Below are 19,784 nucleotides of genomic sequence, written 5' to 3' on the forward strand. Positions count from 1 at the left end.
AAAGATATTGTTTAGGCTTCAACTATGCGTCTATGACACCCTTCATGCCCACATATCAGATAATTAGCAGAGCCAAACAAATAAAAAAAAAAATCCTAATTAGCTAAATCTAAATCCTGCAAAGCCGAAAACGTACATTCGACCCAAAAGATTCAATTTAAAGACGCAGGCTACCGGTTTCACCGACCCAAGGACCCCATGCATATATTAGCAAAATATCAAAACATTACATTATGCACCTAAGCTCAAACACCCAATAGATTCAGAACGCTCCCAAGTCCCAACCCAAAACGGTTACGTTACGACAGTCAGATAAAAAAAGAGGGGAATGAAACGTTAACGAAGCAACAGATTTGTGATCTCAAAATGTCGGATCTAGTAGCTTCTCTTTTGTTTCTTTTTTAACTGTTTTTTGAAAATCACATAATTTTAAAATTGAATTACAAAAATAAATATTAATAAAATTAAATATTAACACAATTAGATAGACAACACAGAAATAATTGAGAAATGGACAGCAGAGAAACCAATTTCCAAAATATCAATGGCAGATTGGTTTGGAGGGCATATTTGATTAACTATTACTATCTTAGACCTCCACATTAATTAACCAATCGAACTCACAAACAAGATTAATCAATTATTATGTCACACAGAGTACAGATATTGTGGATATTGAATCCGCGGTCAAGGCAGTGCTCTTTGACTGCGTTGTGTGTGGCTGCTTGGGCAACAATGATTAATTAATTAATACGTTGTTGATTATTCTAATATTAGTAAAGTGTTTTTTCATCTATGAGGGTTCATAGTTCTAAACCAGCATCAGCGAGACAGTAACCAAATATATATACAAGCATTAGGAAAACGAATTCCATGGATAAGACAATTTCAGATTGTAGCTAGACTTGTGAAAAAGAAGGTCATCATCGTTCATAACTCTGTGAACTCAAATATATATATATATATATATATATATATATATATATATATATATATATATATATATATATAAGTGTTGTAATATATTGAAGTTAACTAAAAGAAAAAAAGAAGTTATTTACATAAGTTTTAAACTTGAATTTGTACTAATAAAGAATTTCTTTTTAAGTTTTATCTTTTCTCCTACCTTCAGAAAAGAGAATAAAGCATGGCATTAACACCCTCATTAGAATTTTTTGAAAAGTAACTATCTCTATTTTATATATTATATACTTTATAGGGATCATCTAAAAAGCAAGATGTTTTAAACTTATTCATACAAAACAAAAAGGCTGACATAGATGTTATGGGTCAATTTTTTGATTTTCCATCTCTTAATTTTTTTTTGTAAAGGAGCCGAATGAAACAAAAGTTTTATGTTCGATTTTGAATTAGAGACGTTAAATTAAAATCAAAATGATTACGTATCCGAGAATCAATAAATTCTACTCCGCATTGTTCACAAAAATTGAAGTCGTCCTTTTTATCTCTAATTACTCGATAATTTCCACAAACACAAATCCCACTTTTTATAGGCCCAAAATTTCTTTCACAAAATAATCCATCTTTTTCGGGTTTATTGGTTTTGTAATGAAAAGTATAGAATTTTACTCAAATTTCTCATTTGATTCATTTCAACTCAAGTTTCTATAAGTTAAAGATATCTTTTTAAGAATTTTCTTAAATAAATATTGGTGACAACTTCTCTAATCTTAATATATATAATATATATAATTTGGTTTTTGTTATTTCTCTGATCTTAACATATATAATATGGTTTTTGTTATTTTCGATGCGATTTCAATTGCGAAACATGCTTATATACTATTTTTGATGCAAGGTTTATCTTGGAGACGTGGATTACACAATTAAGTAACGTTTGTTTTATTTGCTCTTCCTGATAAAGAAGCTTTCAACTTTGTCTTTTAATTGAAAAATAATTACAAGTTTTAGACACTAATTGAAAAAAAAAGTAGTTTAGAAATCCAATTCAAAATTGTCAAGTAGCTTATTATTCCAATAACTTTAGTGTGCGGAACAATAAAAATAATACTCATAAACTTGTTAAAAAGCATTTAACAATGAGGAAAAGATGTCATGTACCAATGGCTTTTGATTAGAATAATGTGGCAGATTGCGGGTAGAGAGGATGGTGATGCCATGTTGGTAGATTGATTGCAACGTGATTGATTAAGGCAAATGGGAGCCTGACCATCGAGGAAGCAGTTTCTTGCACTAGTTGAGGAGGTTTACTAATTTTGTTGATTTCTAATTACTTTTCCTCTATCTATGTACTTAAGATTCATAGTTCTAAAAAAGGATCAGCCACCAAAGGCTTTATTTTATGAATTTAACATTACATGTATTCCATGGATAAGTCAAATTCAAATTGCAGAAGCAACAAGCTCATTCACAAATCTACGTACAAAGATTTTATTACAGAGAAGAGTTTAAGTTATAAGAAACTAAACACAAACGTATGAAGTTTAAAAACAAAAACAGATCATGAGCAAAGCCATTAAGTCGTTGTTTCATCTACTAACTAGATCCAAAGAAACAAGTGTGCTTAACTGCTTAATTATTCTATTCAACCTTAACATTGGTGGCATCTTTCGTCTCCTCTTCCTTCTTTTTAGGCACAACGACATGGAGCACACCGTTATTCATCTCAGCTTTGATCTGGTCAAACTTGTAGAGCTTATCCACCGGCAAGTCAATCTTGCAAGTGTAGGGAGGAGCGCTCTATTTCTCGTCGCCTTCTCCTTTGACGGCGAGAGTGTTCTGCTCCACCGAGATCTTCACATGTTCCTTTCCGAGCCCAGGCATGTTCACGCGGAGAAGCAGAACATCCTTCGTCTCTTTCGCGTCCCACTCCCATCCGCGACGAGATTCATCATGTTCAGAACCTGGCTCGAATCCAACACGCCTTCAAAATATATAGCAAGAAGTTAAGTGAGATTTACAGAATCAGCAAACAAAAGCAACTACGTACACGTACGTACGTACCTGAGCGAGAGCCACGATCGTCGTTGTCATCGGCGTGGTCGTTGAAGGAGCGGTGGGAAGCGGAAGCGGCGGGGCGAAGGAGAGTGGGAGACTTGCAGGAAAGAAGTGAAGAGTAGACAAAGCGCTTCAGAATGAGAGAGGACGCCATTGTGCGAATGAGATGAGAGTGAGGAGCTATATATATAAAGGTTCAGAGTACGTAGTAATATTCTGTTGTAAGAGATTCTAGAAGCAAATCCGTTATTAGTCATCGTGATTCGTGACCGTGCTCTCACACTTTCCTCGTGCATCCAGCTTGTATATAATTCATTCATTTTCATTGGCCTCCTTAAAATAAAAAATGACTTTTCGGTTTACTGTCACAATTTAATTTTGCTCTTTCTCATTAGGAGCTAGGATAGATGTTAATTCAATTTTCACTGAAAATAATTAGGACACATATTTACTTTTTAATGAATTAAGTTCTATATATATATTTTTTTATCATAAAACTGTTTTAAACATCATTATTGAAAAATAATTCATGAATCTTAGCTATTAAACTATTAATTGATGTTTAAAAGAAAAAATTACAAAGATGATAAGTGATATAATATATTAAGAAAATAAATAAATAATAAGTATTAATTAACACATTTAATATGTAAAAATATTGACATATCATTACCCTATGCTAGTAGCACCTGTTAATTGCTATGCGTTGAAACCTTTTTTCATACAAATTCCCAAAACGTATAATATACTTCCTCCGTCTTATTATAATTACCCTGTAAAAAAATTAACTTAAATAATTGTTATTTTAATTTTTCTAATATAATATTAATTATGTTTTTTTCATTTAAAAAAATTTCATTTTTCACTTATTTCCTTAAATATGTATTAGATTTTTCCTTAAATATATATTAATTTTTTTTAATTTTTTCTATTTAAGATAAATTTTTATTATTTTTATTCTTTATGTAATTTCATATTTTTCAATTACTCTAACAAATAATTTTATCAATCACTTATAATTTAATAACATAATTTTTTAACTTTTAATAATTTTTAATTACTAGCTATCTTTTTAGCTAATTTATCAAACATAATCTAAATCCACACTAATATATATTTACTAAAAAAAGGCTTAATTATATAATTAATCTCTTAATTATATTTTAAGATTCAATTTGATCCTTTAATTATTAAAATTTTTAATTTAATTTCTTATTTATTTAAAATACAACAATCATATGCTTTCTGCCAATTTGTTACATTCACTAACGTTGACCATCATCACCCTCTTTCTCTTTTCCTTCATCCATCAAAAGCCAAATGACCACACCCATGACCCCACCAACCTCTGTCATGCCACCATCATGTCACTTTGTGTCACGAGGAACCTAAAATTGCACCCACCATGTGAGTGGGAGAGAAAACAGAGTTTGCACCCACCATTCGACATGTTAAAGTTTTAGGAAATGTCAACTTCAAAAATTTTAAAATTGATTGCTATAGCAAATGATTTTAAAAATACAATATTTTACATAACTTATATTAACAACCAATGTAAAAGTGATGATTTTTGTCAATTAACTTGAGAAATCTGACAATTGAGAAATCAAATTAAACTTTTTAATAATTGAGAGATTAAATTAATTTTTAAGATATAATCAAGGGATAAATTGTACAATTAAACCAAAAAAATCCTTTAGATACTTGTACAAAATACTAATAGATTTAAAATTTGTGTTTGTGGACCACCTTCGAAATAATAAAAATGAATAAATAATGAACTAATTTTAAAAATTAGCTTTGATTTGATGATTTATGGTCGCTATTACATATTATTCAATAGAATGAAAATTTAGGATCACGTAATTCCTTAAGTAATGTTTGTGTTGGTTATTTTATAGGTATTGTTTTGTGAATTGTAAAATAAGTCATTAATTTTTTAATTTTGGAATGTCGAAAAATACTAAGTCGGGTTACGTCTTGGACATTTTACAAAATAAAACATTTTTACAATAACTAAGTAGAAAGAGAGATCTGAAATTGTTAACTCATTTTCATTTTTTAAAATATAAATGGGATAAAATATTTAAGTAACAATCTTTAAGAAAAATTACTTAACTCTGATAAGATAATACACAAAACATGTTAATGACTAGAATGATTTAATAAGTCATTTATCATTCCCTCATGAGGGGTCTATTGTGGACAATTTTCCTTTATTAAATATGTATTTGTTAACCAAGATCTTTCAAATTTGAAATAAGAAATCTAGTCTGCCAGTTGGTCGAAGTTATGTAAGAAGAAACGAATGTAACATTTTTGCAACTTTTAAAACAAAATTAAAACAAACAAAACCTGTGAAGCAAAATTGAAATCTTGAGTAAAAGTGAAGACATGGACAATGGATAGCGGAACTGAAATGAATTAAAAAAAAAAAAAAATTATAGCATATCACTTGCATAACCACATTCAATTTATACCTAACAGCCAAATTATATTTTTTCACCTAAACAGATAATGACAGCGGTGAATAATGAATATACCATAGAATTATTCAGACATACGAATGCACAAAGAAAACAACCATTTTAATTATTTAATACTAAATCAAATCATTACATCACCTTTCTCCAGATTAGAAATGCATTTGCAAATGACATCGTATTGATGTAAAATAAATACTGCAATATGTGTGCTCCCCCAATCACGTCCCGCATCAAATGGGCAAAAGACTTAACCAAGAACTCAAAATGTGTTAGGCTAACGTCAATTCCCTTATTGATGTCTCTCCAAAAACTTCTCTATTACGACTGAGAATGCCGCAAAGCCAGCACAACCAGCACACGCTGCTTTTGGGCCACCTAGAACCATGTGACAACAGGGGAAACATCGATGGACATCATGGAGAAAAAACAAAGGCAGAGAAAGATTCATAAAAAGGAGTAACATTGTGGATTTCAATTCATTATCATTCTATTATACCTCCTCAACCTCTTCCCATGTATCATTTTTTTTTCATGTCCCGCCCAAGGTACTACTATCAAAAACCCCATGAAAACTGGTGCTTACTCAACTTTATTCTCTGATTTTCAGTTTTTATCTACAGCACAAAGAACATTTAAATATAAAACTACTTTGAAAAGGAATAACAGAATAATTTTAAAAACAACCTTGTGTTTTGGAGTAAAATATACCAAGATTATTGTTGTTATGGCACCCGGAAGAACAAAAATAACCTCTCTCATGTGCACTTAGCCATGCTCCCTGTACCGCACTCCTCTATAGGGAAGCAGCACTCCTGTAGGGAACTATTCTTTCAGTGGGTTGGTATGCTTTTTAAGTTAGGGTACTCCATCAAAGCTTTAACACCTGGGTAAGGAATCCTAAATAAGAATATAGTATAAGTAGTTCAAGCTTGGACTCACTTAAAAGCTGTAGGTAGGGAGCACTCTCTTTTCCAAATGCACACATGTGAGTATCAGAGTACACAAGTACTTGCATGCATTACATCACCCTTGACCTGGTCAACCCATCAACATCACTCACAACTTCCATCTTTCTTAGCCATTATATATAATTACTTGTATCTTCATTAAAGGATTTAAATTGAAATATCTAAATAAAACAAAATCATTTTTCTAGGGTTATAATCATTAAATTCTGTTGTAAAACAAGAGTATACGGGTAATAAAATGTTGAGGACTTGAGGTTATGTGCCCTTTCACAAATAGAGCCTAGATGCAAAGCAGAGAGCAGAGCAACGAACTTTGTTGTAAGTTTATCATTTTCCCAAACAAGATTACAAGAGAAGAGCATAGGCTCTTGAAAATCAATGATACACTCTTCAACAATCAAGCCTTTCCCCACTAGAGGGAGTCAACTATATGGATCTGATCAAAGGATGCCATAATATTTTGTCATAAATAATTTCTATAGACAAATTATTGACTTCTAAATTTTTCTTAATGGCTACGCCTATAAAAAATTTTAGTTCGTCTCTAGCAGTCAAGCCATCCTCCATCTGATCTACTCTCCTTACTGGGGCTTCTACATGTCATCTGCAACATGTCTGAACCACCAAAGGTTGGTTTCTCATTTTTTTCTACAATAGGTGTTAGCCTAACTTTTTTTTCTGATGCATTCATTCTAATTTTCTAAATCCAGTGTTGTCAAATATATCTGCGGATCTGCCTATCCAACATAGCATTTTCCATCTCTGTTGCCTTAAATTTTTTCTCTTGTTGGATTTTTACCACCTAATATTCAGTTTCATACAACATTGCATGTCTTAATAAATTCTCCTTTAAGCTTGAGTGATACCTTTATGGTCACAGTCCACAGATAACACTTGAAGCGCCTCCATCCAAATCACTTTAATAATATGATTTACATCTCCCTCTTTATAAAAAAACACGCTCTTAAACATATAGCAAAAGTTTAGTTTAGATGGCTATCAATTACCCTAGTCCTTACCACCCAAGTATAAGCATCCCATAGGCTTGTCACTTATGGTCATCCTGCCTTAGTTTTATAGACATTATATGATTAGCCTAGAATACAATAACTAGCTATATTTGAAAAGCATCATACTCCTCACACTTCAGAGATGAGCATAAGCACATTTCTACGAGTACGAAAAATATAAGCAACTAAAATTTTGATTTCTTAATATCTGCAAAAGATGAACCACTTCCCAAAGTGCATCCTTTTTTTAAGAAACTCAAAGAAACCAAACATACAATAGCAAAGTGGAATCTTGAAGTATCACAATTTTGGGTATAAGGTTTCTAAGTCTATTCTATACATGCCTTGAAATGCCATGTATGCCTGTCATTTGTAACATATAAGAGAAAGAAAAACATGATAAAAATGACAGAAAATGAAAGAAGAAAGAGTTACCTTTTGCTGATATTGCACCTCCAGTTGCACATCCAGCAACAACGGTATTTGTTATGTCATGTTTTGCTCGAGCCTGTGAAATAAAACCAAGGACACAGATGGTAAGATGAAGAATGAACCTTACATGCTTAATGTAAATATATATTTTCATTTCTCAAATGATCAAATCCAATAGACCTTCTCAACAACACACTCGGCAGCTGAGAATATGAAACCCATAACAGCAAATGCTTTGGCTGAACTCCAACTCCTTCGCCCCATCTGTTTTGCTTGATATATAAGCTGTTGTCTGCCGGTCATTTCCTCCTGCATCAATGGGTTGTCCAGTGCTCCAAGAAATAAACCCATGAAGATGCCAAGCCCGCCACCTGAAAAAACATCACATGAATCCCAAGAAACACATTTTTTACAATATACATCTCAACATGCAATAGCTGTCAAAATCTAGGAAAAAAAAAGCTCAAGTTCATTCAATGACATATTTGATATGGAGGTACCCCCTCGGTTTGAATCTGTTGAAGGTAAAGTACATGAGCTTAAAAAGGCTCTAAATGGACTGAATGAAACAGACCCTAAAGAAAAAAACTAGTGGGAATACTAATCTACTTGTCTCACAAGTATGATAAAGTTTCAGCAGTAAGGATGGTGAGTCGAATTATGCATGATCTTAAAAATCCCATCTTATAGCTGTCCATCATACTAAGTACCTAAAAGGTACTTGTGGAAAGAACATTCATAGGTCCTACATTGTCAAACAATACTGAGTACTAAGTAACGCTAGGCTCATATCAGTCATATGACTTCTGCATCATTAAGCAGAGGTGAAATATGTGCTAAAATCTATCGGAAAAACAGGAAAAAAAGAAAAAAGAAAAAAGAAAAGAAGAAGTGAGGATTGAATGGCATACCCATGACTCCACTGACAACACTGCGCACTGCACAATTGTTCCAAATGTCTTGACCACGGATTTCCTCTACCGAGGGCAGTCTTATGGGCTCAATCTGAGGGTTCTCTAGTCGTGTTGAGTTCAAAGAAGCATTTTCAATTCCTTTAGCAGAGTCATCAGCCATTGGTAAAGCAGAGCTATGTAATGAAGAAATAATGTTTATTATAAAGCACAAATACTCAAAATATCTATCAATACAGATACAGCAGAGTCAGTTGTCAAGTATTAAAACGAAAATTAATGAATCCAATTGAGATAAAAGGATTCATAACGTTATAATGAATCATATGAGAGGTAAGGCAAAGCAGAGGGAGATAGAGAATGTGGTTGGCACGAGTAACACATGGAGACAGGTAGAAAAGCAAATTTCTTCGAAAACACTACTAACAGATGATAAAGTAAGCTAAACCTAATGCTTGATGCTCGTTGAAGGTGAGTAAGACGAGATTGAAGAACGGTAGAGGTTCGGCGTGAGAGGTGGGAAGGCGGCACAGGGGGTGTCTGGAAGTAGAATATAATCGGGGACACTAGGGTACTCCACTCAATTCACATTTTTCTTTTCATTTTCACATTTATGACTTTATCTTACGGTGGCCGGTGGGTCAATTTTTGTATGCTACATGTTTTATTATTATTATTTGGATAAATTACTCGGTTTCACAATTCTTATATTATAGTTTGAAAGTTATTTTTTTTAGTATTTATTATTTATATTTTAATTTTTTTAATTTTTATATTATAAAAATGATATTTTTAATTTTAATTGTTGAAAATGATATTTTTATTCATATAATCTATATTTTAATTACTTTTTAATCATTATTATAAAAAAATATAAAAATAATTAATTATTTTTTATTACAAATTACTTATTAATATTTTTATAATTAATTACAATTGTTAATATTACTTATATTTTCATGATAAAAAATATAAGAAAATTAAAATATAAAATATAAGAATTAAAAAATCACTTTTAAATTATAAAGAGAATTAAAATATAAATTATAATGACTAAAAAAATATTCTTAAATTACAAGAATTAAGAAAATTAAAATGTAAAATATAAAAATTAAAAAAAATTACTTTAAAATTATAAAAACTAAAATATATTAAATCTTATTTTTTTAAATAAAATTAGTCAATGACATTAAGGTCCTTACAGAAAGTACATGAAAACCTAACGTACCCTTCCCTCACCCAAACCACCGTCTCCACCGTGCCAGCCTTCCCCGTCGGCAGCTCCGTCAGCACCATCCCGGAGCAATACACGTTCATTCTGCTGGCTAAGATCTAAGTAAGGCTTGGATTGGTAATATCCAATCCAAATTCATTTTTAAATGGATTGGATTTTAAATACAAGTCCATATTTCAAATTAAGTTGCTATACAATTTGTTAAACATATAGTAGTCGTTTCTCTGTAACAACATCTAATATATCCACATGTTGTACTTAAATAAAGCTCAAAGGCCAAAATGCTTACAAAAATATTAAACTAATTACTAAAGGTGCAAACCTCTTAAGTCATTTTAAAGAATACTAAAAATGATCCTACTAAAAAGAATCATAACTATTCTTGTATGCCATAACCATATATTCTTATATGCGAAAAGTGAAAACTAATTGCTAATGAATATTGGGTAACTTCAAGTTCCTAATTTCCAAAACCAATATAAATTCACAACACTGGAGTTTCCTCATGGAATAAAACCAAATGATCAAATAGTCAAGGTCAATAGCACATCAGTGAGATCTTTCTTCTTGCTTAAAGGTAGTAAATAAATAAACAAATAAAAGCAAATGGCATGCAAAAATTTGTTGTGCTGCACGATATTAAATATCAGTCAGGAATATCTTAATGGAAAGGTAAGCATCATATATATGAGTTCAGATTTGGGATGTCAAGATGCATTTACAATTAAACAAATCTAAAGCTAAGTCAATCACCCCTCTAAACAAATCCAAATCTAAATCAAAGTTACAAACACATGGATATCATTCAGGTATGTGTTGTTATTTCATAAAAAACCCGGAATACTATTTACTGCTAAATACTATAAGTACAGTTTTATTATCACTAAAATAATTTTATGTAAATTTAATTTATTTTATTTACTACTATTTAATTTATAAACATATATTTTTCTCATTTGATGATATAATTAGTTCTTAAAAAATTAAAACAATTTACACATTTTATCAAGCAACTTTTAATTAAAAATAATAATAAAAAACTTCTACTTTTTATTTTAAGCTCTTATTTTTAACTTTAATTTATAAGTAACTTTTAAATCAACATTAAGCCGGGCCAAACATACCCTAATCTATTTAAAAAATAAACTTATGTAGCACGAGTATAATTTATTTTTTGAACAAAACTCAAGTATATTTTGAAGTATTATTAATGTTAAGAAATTGATTTCAATATAATTTAGTAATATTAAATTAATAAAAAACATTTTAATATAATAATACATGATTAAATAGTTATACTCCATAAAAAAATAATTATACAAATTCATTTTTCATTTTAACCATTGCATTTCCCAACATTAAATTCAACTAACTATGAGAATTTTTTACAAGCTAAAATGTAACTTTTGTTCTTCTATTTTTTAAATTTATAATTTTATTTTTCCAATTTTTTAATTAAAACATTTTGTTCTTTACTTTTAAATTTTTTATGATTTTGATCTCTTATTTTTAAAAAATTTACAATTTTAATCTTTATGACTAATTTTTAACTTTAATTTATGTACTCTATAAACATTGAGTGACAACTAATTATTTATTATATACATGAAAAATATTTTTAAAAATTATTTAATTGCTAAAAAACTTAATTTATTAAAAAAAATTAAACAAGTACTCAGGCAACAAGTCTGAAATTAATCAAGGAGATTAAGATCGCATATTTTTTAAAAGCAAAAAATAAAATGACTCAATTAAAAAATAAGAGACTAAAATTGTAAATTTTTCAAAAGTGAAAAACAAAATGTTGTAATTAAAAAATAAAAAAACTAAAATCACACATTTGAAAAAATAAGGGAATGAAAATTACATTTTAACCTTTTTTATATAATATATTTTTTCATTTATTAATTTAATTGGAAAGAATTATTTCCATAACAAGAAATAAGAATTCAGATGTATCTTCTATGCTACTTAGTTCAGTAAACGAAAAAAACGGTGCGTTTGAAGTTATTAAATTTTCAGGAAAGGACCCTGTGAATTGGATATTATACTTTGTTGTTTGTTCGTCACGATAAACTTATGTTTATGTATTCAGAGAAAAAAAAAAAAAAACTTATGTTTATGCTTCGTTTGATTTAGAGGATGAATAATTTTTTTTTTATCAATAAAAATTTAACATCAATATCAATGAGTTTATTATATATATATTTTTTATAAAAAAGGAATTTATAATATTTAGACACTTTTATTATATATAATTTAATCAATTAAACTAAACGGTTAAAGTGAAAATAAAGAGAATAAAAATATAATTTTCTAAAAATTAAAATAAAGTATAAAAGTTATAAGTTACAAAAGTACAAAATTCCAATATTATTTTCATCTTTCCTTCCGGAGAGACTCTAAACCACCGGTGATATAGTAATTGTATGTTGGTGCATCTTGCAGTTGCAGGCATTTGGAGCCTGAAGAGAAGAGAAGACGATTAGTTTCTTCGACTATGATGCTGGATTTGGGTTCGTTCTCGAATGAGAACTTTGACCCGAAGAAATGGATCAACTCAGCGTGTCAGAGTCGGCACCCTCAGGACTCTTTGGACAAACACCTGGTGGACATGGAGATGAAGCTCCAGATGGTCTCCGAGGAAATCGCCGCCTCGCTCGAGGAGCAGAGCTCCGCCGCTCTCCTCCGCGTCCCCCGCGCCACTCGCGACGTCATCCGCCTCCGCGACGACGCCGTTTCTCTCCGCTCCGCTGTCTCCTCCATCCTCCAGAAGCTCAAGAAGGTACGTACACAGAAATTCCGGATCGGATTAAGCTTCCGATTTGTCTTGTTTTCTAGAAATCTTACATCGCATTGAGCCGAACAACGAATCACTTATGATAGCTGAATTGGAGTTTTGAATGCTTTTGCTTTCCTTATAGATCCTTGTAGAAATTAGAGTTTGGTAACCTACTCGCCATTATGCATTATCTCGCACGCTATTGAATGGTTTGAAATTCTGATCTGGTCATTGAGATCTAGTTGAGAGCAAAAACTTGTAAATTTGCTTTAACTTATTTTTCATCCTTAATTTTGTTATAGGCAGAGGGATCATCGGCTGAATCTATAGCTGCACTTGCTAAAGTCGATGTTGTCAAACAGAGGATGGAAGCTGCATATGAAACGTTGCAGGTAGAACATGGATTGTTAATTTGCATACTGGAAAGTTGTTTGCTCATATTGATGTAATTCAGTGAGATTCTCTATGATGTGGCAGATTCACTTCATTTGCAATTTAATGACAGGATGCTGCGGGATTAACTCAACTGAGTGCGACTGTGGAGGATGTATTTGCCAGTGGAGATCTTCCTCGTGCTGCAGAAACGTTAGCTAACATGAGGCATTGCTTGTCTGCAGTCGGGGAGGTACTAATTTTCCCCGCTGCATACTTATGAAGTTCCTGAGGGTTGATATTTTATAATTTGGTTTTATATTTTTGTTTCGTTTTCATCTACCCTCTCACACTATATTTAGGTTGCTGAATTTGCCAACATAAGAAAGCAACTTGAAGTCTTGGAGGACAGGCTAGACAATATGGTGCAGCCTCGTCTTACAGATGCATTATCTAATCGTAAGGTTATAAACATATATATTGTCAAACATGTTCTTCCACCCTATGGTTTGCGTTGAATCCCTCCTTAGCTCTTATTGTTGTTATTCAGGTTGATGCTGCTCAAGATTTACGTGGAATTCTCATTAGAATTGGAAGGTTTAAGTCTCTGGAATCACAATATATAAAGGTTCACCTGAAACCCATAAAGCAGCTTTGGGAAGGTTTTGATTCAAGAGAACGAGCTAGTAAGTCTGCAAATGAGAAGAATGAGATGGAGAGGACATCAAGTGGTGATGATTTTCAGTCAGTTTCACCTGCAATTCCATTCTCCAGTTGGCTACCAAGCTTTTATGATGAGCTACTACTTTATCTTGAACAAGAATGGAAATGGTACTAGTGTTAGCTTACACTGTTTTTACTGTTGAATAAATGTTTAGTTAAAGCACTACTACTAACAATATAATAATATAATTTTACTCATTTGATTGTTATCATATCTGTGTCCTGTATTAACTGTCACCAGTTGATTTTCAAGATTCTTCTTCCATGCAAAGTGGTTCACATTGCCAATAATGCTGTACTCAAAATTTAGTGCTTCGGCCTACTGAAAAATCAGCTGAAACAAAATGATACTAATCAAATTTGCATATTGAAGTAGCATAATAAAAGCATTTGAGCTGTTGCTTGCAGGTGTATGATTGCTTTCCCTGATGACTATAAAACTCTTGTCCCAAGGCTACTAAGTGAGACTATGATGGCTATAGGTTCCAGTTTCATATCTCGTATCAACCTTGCCATTGGAGATGCTGTTCCAGAAACAAAAGCACTGGCTAAAGGTGGTTCTTAGATCTTTGGAACGGTTTCCTGTCAGAGAAAGTTTTTAGCCTTGTTTACATATTTTTTGTATTTCCTTGCATATAACATTATATAACTTTTCACTATATAACAATGGTTACCTCACTGATCTTTCAAAGTGATAATGGATTTTAGTCCCTGCACATCAGGCTGTTTTTTTTGTGTATATAAAAATATAAAATAGTTGTAGATGTAGTGTTCCTTGGAGAACTATCTTGGTCAATTGGTCATTAGTTCTTGTTCCAATGAATTCTTCTTTCTGCTCACTCGTGAAAAGAATTTAATGATGAATGACTAATGAAACTTGTAATTTACATAGAGCTATATTGCAAAAAAAAAAATCTGCTATGTACGCTGGTATTTTTTTTTTTGGTGAATTCTGCTATGTACTCTAGTGAGGCCCAAGATATGTAATTGACTGCAGTTAACTAATTATTGCATTTTTATTAATGCCAAGTTCCTTGGTCCCTTGTATCATTTATCACAATGGATCATAAAATCTTATATTTCATTCCTTTATCTTCTCTCTTAATTGACCTTCTGAAAGAATAGTATTCTCGAAGAAACCAGAGGTTTAAGTTTAGAACTGTGATAATTCAGTGTATTCATTTAACAGAAATGTAAGATATTTTAGCTATTTTGCTTTGTGTTAACTCTACAAGATGTTGATATTTTAAGCTCATGAATTTTTGTAGGTTTGTTAGATATTTTAGCTGGAGATATGCAAAAGGGTATTAAGCTTCAGACAAAGCATCTGGAGGCCTTGATTGAATTGCACAATATGACTGGGACCTTTGCAAGGAATATTCAGCACTTATTTTCTGTTTCTGATGTCCGGGTTTTAATGGATGTGCTTAAATCTGTGTACTTGCCTTATGAATCGTTTAAACAGAGGTAAAAGTGTATTTTAATTTAAAGCATAATTGAAAAAAATGATAAATTAAGTTCGGCTGATTATGCCTTTTGGCATTTGGCTTCAGTATTATGGAAGAAGTGTGTGGGTCTATGGGAGAGAATGTTAGCTTCATATCTCACAATTTTATGTCTCAAAATGTAGAAGTATAAAATAAGAGGAACAGAAAAATAAATTTTAGTAAACTACTGGTCTTATGATTTGTCATGCTCGTTATTTGAGGAATGCTAGGAACATACTCTTTTGATCACACTCTATAATTGGCTGAAATTTATTGAAAATTACAATTTTTTGTGGGTCTCACTTGTTATTTAATGGCTCTCTTTGGATTTTGTAGTTTTCAATAAATTTTAACCAATATAGTATGTAATAGAATGAGTGTGTTGCTGGCACACTCCTGATTATTATATATATAAACCCTTTTCCAATTCCTAGAAATGCACAATTTTATCCTTACTCTATCTTTTATTGGGAATATCCTACAGATATGGACAAATGGAGCGTGCCATCCTTTCCGCTGAGATTGCAGGAGTAGATTTAAGAGGAGCTGTTATACGAGGGTTGGGAGCCCAAGGTGTTGAACTCAGTGAAACAGTTCGCAGGATGGAGGAGTCTATTCCCCAAATAACTATACTTCTTGAAGCAGCTGCAGAGAGATGCATCAACTTCACTGGAGGTTCTGAGGCAGACGAGTTAATTCTTGCTCTTGATGACATAATGTTACAGTACATTTCCACTCTGCAAGAAACTCTCAAGTCACTGAGAACTGTCTGTGGTGTGGATTATGGAAGTGATGGTACTGTTAAGAAGGACATGGAGAAGAAGGATGGAAACCAAAATGCTCGGAGAGTTGATTTGATCTCTAATGAGGAGGAATGGTCGATAGTCCAAGGGGCATTGCAGATCTTGACAGTTGCAGATAATTTGACAAGCAGGTCTTCTGTATTTGAAGCATCTTTAAGAGCTACTCTTGCTAGATTGAGCACAACTCTATCTTTTTCTGCATTTGGATCAAGTTTAGACCAACACCAGACTATAAACAGTAGTGTAGATGGGGAACCATCTTATGGTGGAAGGGCTGCCTTGGATATGGCAGCACTGCGGTTGGTTGATGTGCCTGAGAAGGCAAGGAAACTCTTTAACCTTTTGAATCAGGTATATATAAGATTAGCTTTATTGTAGTCTCATTTTTCTTTTTCTTTTGGTTTAAAATAGATAGAAGGGATAGTGAATAGATTGCAAATTTGAAATTAGGAGGAACCTTTAAGATATAATGATAGGAATCTATCATATAACCCAATCCTTTTAACACTCTTTTAATCTTTTTGAATCTTCCTTTCTTCCTCCTTGCAGTGTGCTGGAATTTGGTGATGAACTGATGATTTAACTACCCCTATCCCCCCTCCCTAAAATGCTAAATATTCACATTGGTAAATATTATAATTTAAGAAAATAAATAAGTAGGGTTCTGAATTCAGAGTTCTTATGGAATTGGTGTCTTTGCAGTTTGCACATGCCCTTTAATCCCTTTATTTTGTGTCCTTCCATCTACATGCTTCTACCATAATTTTCCTGAAAAAGGTGAACATTTATTCTTTCTATTTCCTTTATATAGAATTATATGTTTTGCAAGCAAAAAAAGAAAAGCAAAACTAAAAGGAAAATAAATGTTTTCTTTCATTGAGTTCTTTGTTGCAACCTGAAAATGGTTAATGTAGATTTAAACAACTTAAAATTTAGGCCTATTGTTTTCAATGAATGTGATTCATTGCTTTTTTAAGACCACAAGATTGCCTTGGTGTTCCTTTTTCTATGTCTGACACATTTTTCCCTGTCTTTTTATTCTTTGGTCTTACATAAAATATGACTATTTTTTGCAGTCTAGAGATCCTCGATTTCATGCACTTCCTCTTGCATCTCAAAGAGTTGCAGCATTTACAGATACAGTTAATGAACTTGTATATGATGTCCTCATATCTAAAGTACGGCAACGCCTCAGTGACGTGTCCCGTTTGCCAATTTGGTCATCAGTCGAGGAACAAGGAGCCTTTCCTCTCCCTACCTTCAGTGCATATCCACAGTCATATGTCACCAGTGTTGGTGAATATCTTCTTACTTTACCCCAACAATTGGAGCCACTTGCTGAGGGAATCTCTAACAATGAAGTCAATGATGAAGCACAGTTCTTTGCAACTGAATGGATGTTCAAGGTAACTCATAATAGAAAGGAAGATCAAAGTAAACAGATTCAATTTTCCGTTTTGTCACCCTGCTAAGTTTTTTTCCACACGCATTTCATCTTTAAAAACATCACTTTAAAATTTGTTAGTGTTTGAGCTTTAAAATATATATATATATATAGAGAGAGAGAGAGGGCATATCTTATGAGAGGAAACATCTTATATGAGAGTGAAAGAATTAAATCTGGACCGTATAATCATAAATACAGGGTTGAGATTTAATGTCAAAATTCACATGACTTTTTAAAAAACTCACATGACTATTAAAGATTTCTGATTTTTTTTTGTGAAGCTACAGAGTAGCTTTTGAAAAAAAATAAATGAAAATATGACTACCTTTTGCAATGAAGAGTGTTTTCTGTAATTGCAACCAAACAAAAAACAGCTTCTTCTTTACATAGAATTTCAAGTGTCATCATTTCCTGCAATTAAATCTGAATGCTTCAGCATGAAGTTAAAATATTCTTGACACAGCATCAACTTGTTTTCTGCCTTGATATACATGTCTGTTTTCAAGGTTGAGCCTGCCTACAAGATTCTTGGATAGCTTATAAATGAAAATTTTCCTTTTATGACAAGGCAATAAAAATTATCCCAAAAAGTAAGGAAGAGGGGGATTAGTTTCCGAACGTAAGTAGATGGGTAAGATGATATATATAGGCTTGGGCTTCTGCATTAAATAAGGATTATTCAAAATGATTCTGACCTTTGATATCCTTCTTAGATGGTGAATCTCCTTTTTGTCTGCAAATTAAATGACTAATGACAAACTTTTTTCTGTTTAGGTTGCAGAGGGTGCAACTGCACTTTACATAGAGCAGTTGCGTGGGATTCAGTACATTTCAGATCGTGGAGCACAGCAGCTATCAGTTGATATTGAGTATCTTAGTAATGTGCTCTCTGCTCTTTCAATGCCAATCCCTCCAGTTCTGGCTACATTCCAAAGTTGTCTTTCTACTCCAAGAAACCAGCTAAAAGATCTTTTAAAGACAGATTCTGGAAACCAACTTGATTTGCCAACAGCAAACCTTGTCTGTAAGATGCGACGAGTGAATTTGGATTCATGAATGTTCCTTACTAACTTCAAGCAATGAAGCCCCTTCCACCCCCTTCCTCTTTCCAGACATGTTTTTGCGTTGCAGAGGAGATTCTTTTACATCCGCAATGCCTACTTGCAGTTTTTTGTCTTGTGGGTGAATATACCTGCTTGCATATTGAATTTGTAACTAGTTACAAAAGGGATACAATCTGCTGCATTTGGTTTATCGGAGAAAAGAAAGAGTAGTCTGTCAGAAATCGTTGCTTTCTTTCTTTCTATTGTTTGAAGCCAATCTACGAAGATGGAGCTCTCGCGTGAAAGTCATCTTCCATGTCTAATCCATCACTTTTAAAGTTTAACAAAATTATTTTAATTTTAAAAATATAAATATAATCCGACGAGAGAAATTTAAATATTCAAATACAAACTGAGAAGCCCAGTTATACACATTGTTTTGAGTAAATAATTATGCAGGAGTGGATCTTATGTGACATTTTCAATTGACAAGATATGTGAAAGTTTTATGTTTATTTTCTTTTAGTTTCATTATTTAAAATTAAATAATTGGTATTATGCGCACTACACTATTATCTATAATCATTTTCATTTATTAATTAATTTTCAATATATATGCATTATTAAAAAAATACTTTAGAGACAATAGAAATTGTTTGACTCTAGTTGTAAAGAAGATATTTCCCCCTTTCTTTTGATGGACATTAAATATAAGCAAGGTTTTATCAAAATTTGTAAAAAAAAAGTATCAAAAAATAAATTAGAAATATAACTTAATGTGTGCTTGAATGAATATCAAGTATAAATTTCAGATTGAACCTTATGTCACAATTGTAGGGAATTGATTTCAGAGGATTACTAAACAAGCACTTAAACCGATGGAAAACCAACATAAGATGAAACAAATTCAGTCCGTAAGGGGAAGGGGGAAGCCGAAGACGAAAAAAAGAGTTGTTGTACATACTTTATTTATGATCCATTTGTTTGGATGAAAGGAAAATCAGAGAGAAAAAATTTAAAATTTGAATTGAAAAGAAAATGACAAGAAAAAAAGATAATTTTTAGGATAAATAATCACTTTTGTTCTTGAATGTGTAATTCGATGAA

At 31.9% G+C, this 19,784-nt stretch overlaps 3 protein-coding genes across 5 annotated transcripts; 1 reads left to right on the plus strand and 2 right to left on the minus strand.

The window, feature by feature from the left end:
• Positions 1-2,368: 2,368 nt before the first annotated feature.
• On the minus strand, positions 2,369-3,354 carry LOC114425507 (heat shock 22 kDa protein, mitochondrial-like). The gene is made up of 2 exons (XM_028392451.1): positions 2,986-3,354; positions 2,369-2,905 (listed from the first exon to the last, which is right to left on the minus strand). Exons 1-2 carry the CDS (start codon positions 3,131-3,133, stop codon positions 2,808-2,810), a joined length of 246 nt encoding a protein of 81 aa, XP_028248252.1. The 5' UTR covers positions 3,134-3,354; the 3' UTR covers positions 2,369-2,807.
• A 2,143-nt stretch (positions 3,355-5,497) lies between these two features.
• LOC114425422 (mitochondrial import inner membrane translocase subunit TIM22-4-like) lies at positions 5,498-9,410 on the minus strand. 3 transcript variants are annotated; one of them, XM_028392346.1, is made up of 5 exons: positions 9,235-9,410; positions 8,787-8,962; positions 8,056-8,246; positions 7,879-7,951; positions 5,498-5,840 (listed from the first exon to the last, which is right to left on the minus strand). In XM_028392346.1, the coding sequence occupies exons 2-5, from the start codon at positions 8,947-8,949 to the stop codon at positions 5,755-5,757; spliced, it is 513 nt and encodes a 170-aa protein (XP_028248147.1). In that variant the 5' UTR covers positions 8,950-8,962; positions 9,235-9,410; the 3' UTR covers positions 5,498-5,754. The 3 variants fall into 3 exon arrangements, with proteins under 3 accessions (XP_028248147.1, XP_028248148.1, XP_028248149.1); XM_028392347.1 differs by lacking the exon at positions 5,498-5,840 and adding an exon at positions 5,847-6,348; XM_028392348.1 differs by lacking the exon at positions 5,498-5,840 and adding an exon at positions 6,355-7,496.
• Positions 9,411-12,395: 2,985 nt separating this feature from the next.
• On the plus strand, positions 12,396-18,982 carry LOC114425010 (conserved oligomeric Golgi complex subunit 7-like). The gene is made up of 10 exons (XM_028391729.1): positions 12,396-12,805; positions 13,105-13,194; positions 13,308-13,427; positions 13,537-13,638; positions 13,725-14,005; positions 14,306-14,451; positions 15,166-15,364; positions 15,869-16,538; positions 17,264-17,593; positions 18,409-18,982. The coding sequence occupies exons 1-10, from the start codon at positions 12,521-12,523 to the stop codon at positions 18,688-18,690; spliced, it is 2,505 nt and encodes an 834-aa protein (XP_028247530.1). The 5' UTR covers positions 12,396-12,520; the 3' UTR covers positions 18,691-18,982.
• The last annotated feature ends 802 nt before the right edge of the window (positions 18,983-19,784 follow it).

Source organism: Glycine soja, chromosome 9 (assembly GCF_004193775.1).
Source record: "Glycine soja cultivar W05 chromosome 9, ASM419377v2, whole genome shotgun sequence".
Taxonomy (NCBI): Eukaryota; Viridiplantae; Streptophyta; class Magnoliopsida; order Fabales; family Fabaceae; genus Glycine; species Glycine soja.

What these genes read in the sequence shown, in the direction of transcription:
- LOC114425507 (XM_028392451.1), bottom strand. Translation starts at nt 3,133, where the DNA reads ATGGCGTCCTCTCTCATTCTGAAGCGCTTTGTCTACTCTTCACTTCTT. An exon ending in CGATCGTGGCTCTCGCTCAG is followed by an intron (nt 2,906 to 2,985) that starts GTACGTACGTAC and finishes TATATTTTGAAG; the next exon opens with GCGTGTTGGATTCGAGCCAG.
- LOC114425422 (XM_028392346.1), bottom strand. Translation starts at nt 8,949, where the DNA reads ATGGCTGATGACTCTGCTAAAGGAATTGAAAATGCTTCTTTGAACTCA. An exon ending in TGTTGTCAGTGGAGTCATGG is followed by an intron (nt 8,247 to 8,786) that starts GTATGCCATTCA and finishes ATGTTTTTTCAG; the next exon opens with GTGGCGGGCTTGGCATCTTC. An exon ending in CCGAGTGTGTTGTTGAGAAG is followed by an intron (nt 7,952 to 8,055) that starts GTCTATTGGATT and finishes TTTATTTCACAG; the next exon opens with GCTCGAGCAAAACATGACAT.
- LOC114425010 (XM_028391729.1), top strand. Translation starts at nt 12,521, where the DNA reads ATGATGCTGGATTTGGGTTCGTTCTCGAATGAGAACTTTGACCCGAAG. An exon ending in CTGCATATGAAACGTTGCAG is followed by an intron (nt 13,195 to 13,307) that starts GTAGAACATGGA and finishes ATTTAATGACAG; the next exon opens with GATGCTGCGGGATTAACTCA. An exon ending in GCTTGTCTGCAGTCGGGGAG is followed by an intron (nt 13,428 to 13,536) that starts GTACTAATTTTC and finishes CACTATATTTAG; the next exon opens with GTTGCTGAATTTGCCAACAT.